Source organism: Mytilus californianus, unplaced genomic scaffold, assembly GCF_021869535.1.
Source record: "Mytilus californianus isolate M0D057914Y unplaced genomic scaffold, xbMytCali1.0.p SCAF_13, whole genome shotgun sequence".
Lineage (NCBI taxonomy): Eukaryota > Metazoa > Mollusca > Bivalvia > Mytilida > Mytilidae > Mytilus > Mytilus californianus.
Window position 1 is genome coordinate 19,915,529 of NW_026262615.1, and position 7,922 is coordinate 19,923,450.

General features: G+C 30.3%; 1 protein-coding gene across 1 annotated transcript; it reads left to right on the forward strand.

Moving 5' to 3' along the window:
• The first annotated feature begins 998 nt into the window (after positions 1-998).
• On the forward strand, positions 999-5,829 carry LOC127723335 (uncharacterized). The gene is made up of 2 exons (XM_052229907.1): positions 999-1,041; positions 3,170-5,829. Exon 2 carries the CDS (start codon positions 3,185-3,187, stop codon positions 4,862-4,864), a length of 1,680 nt encoding a protein of 559 aa, XP_052085867.1. The 5' UTR covers positions 999-1,041; positions 3,170-3,184; the 3' UTR covers positions 4,865-5,829.
• The last annotated feature ends 2,093 nt before the right edge of the window (positions 5,830-7,922 follow it).

Genomic DNA, 7,922 nt, shown 5'->3' on the forward strand with positions numbered 1-7,922 from the left:
TGACCTAAAAGGACCTAAATATAATAACAAAATCCATCCAAGGTCAACTTTGATGGAGCTGAGACCTTTGTTTCTTAATAATTTATAAACGGATAATTCAAGAAAGGTTTGTCAATTATATTTTCTTTCAAAGGGAATCAATCGGCAAAGTGGTTTTAAAAAACCAAACATTAGTATATATATATATTTGTTTTCAATTTAGACTTGTATATATATATATATATCATATTTTTTGGTTAATTCGTTTTTCGCAAAGTAAAAAGAAGTTATTCAATTCTTTCACTGAACAGAGGTGCATTTGACATATTTTCTTCTCATATCTATGTCTAATTTACTTTTCCATATGTTGAAATTGAAGGGGAATACCAACCTACTGTAAACATTTTTCAAAGATACATGTATCTAATTTTTTTTTTATTAAATATGCATATCCTTGACCTTCAAGTCAATTCTTCCTGTACATATAATACTGTTGTTAGGAACTATCTTGATATTGCAGTGATGTGAGACGTGTTGCTTCTGTTGGCGGCATTACTGTGACTTTAAGATAATCAAAGTGTTGTCTCTTTGGTTTTGGTTTTTATGTGCATTTTTAGTGATTGTGTGTCATAAATTGATATACCATATCATTTGTTTTTTTCATTTAATAACAAATAATAGAAAAATAAAAAAAATATTTAGATTAAGAAGTGATTGACGTTCGGATGTCAAATTTGCTAAACGGTACAACTCAACAAATAAAGTGGATGACCAAATCTCAAATTCTCAAATAATTCATTATTACAGAAGACCATGAGTCATGTGTGACGAAAAATTCCATGCTAAGTCAATATTCTAAAAATCTGAGCTAAATTTAACGAAATATAAGGGGAGGAATTTAAAATGGACTAAGTCATTACAGCATACTACCCACCCCGTGCATGGGGAATAATATAAACAGATTTCCATCGGCAAGCTTTTTAAACAAGCTATAAGTTATTTTATTTGACATTTTACTTCCCTGTTTGACATTCAGATTTTCTACACATCACAGCTATTAAGGTAAGAATAACAAAATCAACTTCAATATTAGAGTTCGGTAAAATACATCATATACTTCTATACGATCGATTATAATATATCTAATTCAAAATTAACGGTCCTACAAGGGGGAAATCCCAATATAATTTATAACAGAAGTACATTTGTAAACTTTTCTGTTCAAACAGAAAGTAAATTCTCATTTCCGGAAGATTCGTTTAACACTAAAATATGATTTTGTCCTAAAAGCAATTGTTTATTGGACGATAGATAAAATTTGTCCTAAATCTATTTTTATTGAATGTGTAACTATAGTTCAATGTACTAGGGACTAAATGGGGTTTACAGAATAGAGAACAATGGATAACAAAATTAAAGTTAAAAAGAAAATTAAATGCTGAGAAAAAGAGAATGGAGAACAATTCATAATTTTCCAAATAAATTAAAAATAAAGATATAATTGCCTACAAGATTGAAGAATACGGAAATGAATGAAAGATATTCCGTCTCCAGACCGTCATGCATAATTTGCAACAGTTTAAACCCAAATACAGATAATTTACTACAAATGTCATATTAAAAACATTCTAATTTGAGTGAAATAACTTTACGGAGGAGACTATTTCCTAATATCTTATACTATTAAGTATTAGGTGTAAAAATACCATTCTTTTTCAAATAATATTAATTTGGACATTTTCATGTGTCAAAGTGAAACTGCTGATGATGATTGTTTTGCACTTTAAAAGTGCTACTCTTTTGCTTTTAGTGTTGTCGTTTATTGGTTTAGTGTTTGGAATTATTAAACCACACACTTCTTTTTTTGTTCTAGTGTATAGTTAACAAAATAGATTCTACGATGTGTGGATCTGTTTTGTGAATATTATTTGCTATATAAATAAGATAATATATTAAAGAGATACAAGTACCAGACTATAAAAGGGAATTTGTCTATTCACTAAAACTTAGATATGTACAAATAATAGAAAGATCTTCATTTACAGCAATTTACAACTTATTTCCACATAGATAAAATTTTATTTGAACAAAGTTTTGAAAATAGAAGAAATTTTTGCATAACGTGAATAAGTGCTGGAAATTGAAAGGGGAAGATGAGAAAATAGGAGTTTCCAAAATTGTGATTTACTTTGAAAAGAAGATGAAGCAAATGTCTTTTTCACTTGTTTGAAAATAAACTTTTACATTAAAATTTGTAAATAATATATATATATATATAAACTGAATCCACGACTTATCAATTAAGATTTAAAAGATAAACAATATTAGGATCTATGCAGAAATTAAACTTGTTAACACGTTTAAGTAATTCACATAGTTATGCAGATGTTTATATGTGTCTTTTATTTGTACTGTATTCTTGTTTGTTGTTTTATGCAATCAGGGTATAAATATTCATTTGAAATAAAGTCAACAAAACATATGCATGGTGATACATGGTTAAAGAGAATAAAGAAATCCAGATTGTCGTCGGTTTCATTTTATTTAGTTACTGGTACAACTACAAAAATTGAAATCAGTATTAAGAAATTTTTTTTATCTAATGAGATATTTGACATTAAAATTTAATGTAGATTCCATTGTAAATTTAAGAATTATCTTCTTTATGTAATGCGTTTTATTTGATTTACATCTATGACCAGATGGATATTCCCAACACAATGTTCGATTTTTTTGTGGGAGTGTTCATTTCACATTTCAAAACTGTGACAACATTATTGTTTTTCCACTACGAATCACCCTCGCTGAGCTTATCTTAAGTAATGATATTATTATTCGAGCGAAAAAAATATCAATTGGATTTTACAGTCCAGACTCAATCACGAAATCTAAAAAACACCGCCCAGGTGCAATATATAAATCTAGTCCGGACTGTAAAATTCAGTGTTTAAGGAGAAATATTTTTGTGACTTATTACCATCAATCAAGTGTCATATACAGTATTAGTTTATTCAAAGGTATGTAACAACAGTCTATCAGATGCCTCTGTCTTGTTTGTTGTACCTTTTTTTTCATTTTTAGATCTCCTCTTTCATGTATTGTGGGATTCTGACTGCATATCAAACTTTTTAAGTGTATGTTTTCAAACTGTTGAACATAAAAAAAAAGTCAGTATTTCCTTTAATTTCAGAAATGATTACATAAAATGGCATCAACAAGTAAGGACTTCTGTACTCTTTGTAAAGAGGATAGCGTCACAACTGATTCGGATACGTGGTGTACTGAATGCGATGTCTTCCTATGTGTAGAATGTGAGAAGCATCATAAACGGTCTAGAACATCTAAAGATCATAAAACAATATCGGCTGAGAATTATCATGAATTGCCTTCTTTTATTAAAGGAACGAGCAATCTGTGTAAAATCCATGACAAAAAATTTGAACTGTACTGTTCTTCACATGCGTGTCCCTGTTGTGTACATTGCACCACCGATAACCATCAATTATGTCAGACAATGAAGCCATTGTCCGACATTCTAAATCAAGTAAAATCATCAGCTGCGGTTCCTCTCCTTGAGAAAGATCTGAAGTGTCTTAAAGAAAACTTAGATGAGATAATAGAATATTTGAGAAACAGAATACTTATAAATACAACACAGAAAACAGAGGCAATTCAGAATATCCGATCCATGCGTAAATCCATCGATGATTACCTAAACCAACTAGAACAGCAAATTCTTAAAGATCTAGAAATTGAACATTCAAATTTAAAATCAGAAATGGAGACGCTCTTACATGAAGTGGATAAACGAGCCAAACAGATAAGGAAATTGCAAAACGAATTTTCAAATATGACTAAATATGCAACTGAACTTCAAACTTATGTAGGTCTGAGGGAAATTGAGAAAATCACATCACAAGAGGAAAACTACATTGAGGATTTAAAACGTGGTTCTTATTTAAACAAAAGTAATTTGCATGTGACAACTACACCTGCTCTTGCTTCAATTTTACATGATGTCAAAACATTTGGAAAAATTTCAGTTGACACCCGTCCCTGTAATATTGTGGCAAATGCGGGAAGGAAAGATCAAGCTCAGTATTTAGTTCCTGTTCCTATGATAGATCAAATAAAGGCATCGTTCTTTAGCACTCTTAAGGTACCACAAGTGAGAAAAAAGGGATTTGCTGGCTGTTGTATACTACCTGATGGTAATATTGCTGCTCTTGATTTGCAAAACTGTCTGTCGGTGTTTAAAAATGATGGGACATTTATCCGAAAGGTGGTGTCATTTAAGGATGAACCTGACAGTGTATGTTTTGTTGAAAATGGTACAGTGGCCGTTTCATTTTATATTGCAAAGGAAGTTGTCCTTGTTGATATAGACAAAAGTAAGGTTGTCAGAAATTTCAAGTTTCCTGAAGTATGTTCAGGAATTTCAAGTGATGGTCAGGTTCTGGTCATAGCAATGCCTACTGAAAAAAATGTCTGCGTCATGAACCTTGAAGACAAATCGAAACAAAACTTGGAAGGAATTCATGCACATAATATTTCATTGGTCAAGGGAATTATCTACGGCACCAACTTTTTGGAAAACACAGTTCAATGCGTCAAGTTGAATGGGGAAAAGCTTTGGACATTTATAGACCAGGACATTAATCAACCAATGGGAATTGCATTAGATAAAAACGGGTTTATTTATGTTGCTTGCAGCGGCAGTGATAAAATAGTCGTAGTTTCACCTGATGGAAAATCATGCAGAACAATATTGAATCACGATAATGGAATTAAAGCTTTTCAATCAATAGCCATTGATATGAGATCGGGAATAATGTTAGTTGGAAGTGTAACCAAGGGTGAGGATCCGTTACTATTTAAACTCTGAATCACATAACTTTAAGTTAACAGTAACATTATTATCTTTATATATTGTTCAATAACCTATAGCTTTTATTTTTAAACAATCTTTAGTTTTTTATCAGATCAACAAAGTACAGACACGTGTAATAACATTTATCTCCCTAAACTTGCTAAGTCGCTCTGTTATTCTTGTGTCTGTCACAGTTTTAATACATGAGCAGAACTTATCAGTGACATCACAATATGACAGCAAAGATTATCAAGATAACTTTCGTTAGGACAACCAAGCGTAAAACTGTATAAGGAAGAGTGACTATGACCAGAAATGGTACGATAAACACAATAGGTTTTCTTCGTAATGATATTGTAAAATATCAGTAGCTTGACACTATGTGAAATTTGTGAATAATTAAGCTGGTGTTTTGATTTGATGGCGAAGTAGAGATTGTCTTCTTCATTTATAATCATACACCTTTTACAGGTTATATCTTCAAACCAATGCAGAAAAAATAGACTTAATATGAACTAATAAAATATCAAAAATGAAAAGAAAATTTGCATTCTTTGGAGAAGAACTGCCTAAAAAAGGTGACGACAAATCTCCTTTTATCCAAGTTGATGTATCATTGTTAATATATATTTGACATATTGAATATATCATATTCATTTTTTTTAAAGTTTGATTAATTCTTGTGTTTTATATTTAACAGACAGTAGAAAGTTACTGTATCAATGTAAACACGTAGTAATAATTGTAAAAAATAATCAAAAACATATATTGACTTGTACTGAGACAAAGACTACTGGATGGTACCAAAATTTTGCATCAAGTTATCTGGTGATCTTTAGTCAGAATGCAAATATGACCATGAATATTTCCTTGCATGTAATAGATACCCCACACAAGTTTACAGATTTTACATGAAGCAAATCTTATAAAGACAATTTTTTGTTCAATTTCAATAAAGAGCAGCATATTAATTTTCCATATATTTATTTTCATTATCATTATTATTATTATTGATATTATTACTTTTATTATCTTTCACATTAATTGCATAAACAATTAAACAGTGGATGACCTGGCTTAATACTGAATGTGCTTACTTTCGTTAGGTGTCGTTCTACTTTGTACATATCAGGCCTAGTATTAAAACTAAAGCTTCCTAAATGGGACCAGGTTAACTGCATGCAGACAAATTTATTGACTTTAATCCGAGGCAAAAACATCAACTAGGATAACAAACGAACAACAGGAACACTAAAGTGAACAAAAAAAACTAACCCTAACATACATAGAAACGAACTATTTATCTACCTAAGCCTGCTTAGTCGCTGTGATTCTTGTGTCCCAGTTTTAACGCACATAATAGATACCTCCCACAAATTAACAAGCAAACATTATAGAGACAATTTTTTGTTAAATTTCAACCTAGAGCAGCATATTAATGTTTCCATATATTTATTTCCAGTATCATTATTATTATAATTGATATCTTTACTTTTAGCTTTCACATTAATTGCATAAACAAATAAACAATGGCTTGATACTGAATGTGTTGATTTTCGTTAGGTGTTGTTCTACTTTGTATATATCAGGCCTGGTATTTTAAAAAACTAAAGCTTCCTAAATGGGACCAGGTTGACTGCATGAAGACAAATTTATTGACTTGGTACCAGTGAAAATCAATCTAGAGTTGCATTTCAAGGGAGATAACTCAAAACTAATCAACATTTCTTAAGAGGAAGTATAGTTGAGCCATTATAAGGTCATATGTCAAAGTAAGTTGAAAGTAAACAGTTTCTATCATTAGGTAGTCTTTAATTATGATGTAGAAATGATTGTTTATGAATGTTCAGTTTAGACAACGCAACAACCACATGCTCCTTTAAAATACTTGGATGAAAAGAAAAAAAAAAGACCAAAGAAAGACTAAATGAAGAAACATTCCACTTAGTTCCCTTTTTAGAAGATTTTAAATATGAATATATGAAAACTACCAAGTACTTTTAGATACGATATCATATTAGATGTTACAGAGCGAGACCATTTACTGATAATAGAAAAAATAGTTTGAATATGCTGCAGCTTTACCCTGTGGACATTTCAGGACAGAAAATATTTTTCCTCCATCTTAATACACTTTTTGGGGTCTTGGAATGCTACAAAGTGTTGCTGTTCCACATTCAAATGAATTGTGTTTGTTTCTGCAACTTATTTTATTAAATACGCGTATTATTATACTACTTTCCTAATATATTTAAACTCAAAATATTTAGTTTATATGAATTGCTTTGATATCTAACCTTTTCCTTAAACTTTTTAGAGTTTTACTGCTTCTGACATGTTGTCAGGTGACACATTAAGACACTTACCACAGCAGCTGCTGATTGTTTCCCTCCAACAATTCTATCTTAATTTTGATTTTTAAACCATTCTGATTGTTACATGGTTTTATTCACTTGTATGTTTTATATTTGCATGATGCTTTGTTTTATTTGTTTGTATACAATTTTATATTTAAGAAATAATTCTTTCATACCATGCTTTATGTTCATTTTTACATGGGTAGGCACTATAATTGTCAATATCTTTATACCCAGCAATACCAACAAAACTGTCCATTTCGACCTCCAGCATTGTTCAAAATACAACTGACGTTGCAATTTCAATTGTGACGACAATCACATGAAGCCCATGTTTTATTGTAATAAGAACATGGTTTTGATTCCAAAGCGAAAGAAGGACGTTATATTAAAATCTGTAATAAGTTCACCAGAGCTCAAGTTTATGTGTTTTATACCATGTATTATCAAAACTCTTTGTTCATGTCTATAATGATGATATTTCAATATATCCTTATGATATAATGCCTACTAGATTTTCAGTGGAATATAAGGATATTCACTTCTCAGGTTTAAACTTTTTATAAATATTTTCTGAGCCTGAATTTTATCTAAACATTTTGTGAGCCTGAAATTTCTATTTAATGAGCCTGAATTTTTAAAAATATTTTGTGAGCCAGACTTTTTCTAAAACAAATTTGACCTTAATTGTTTCTGACTAATTTATGAGACTGACT

Bases quoted from the DNA above. Each gene is read 5' to 3' on its own strand.
- LOC127723335 (XM_052229907.1), top strand. From the start codon at position 3,185: ATGGCATCAACAAGTAAGGACTTCTGTACTCTTTGTAAAGAGGATAGC.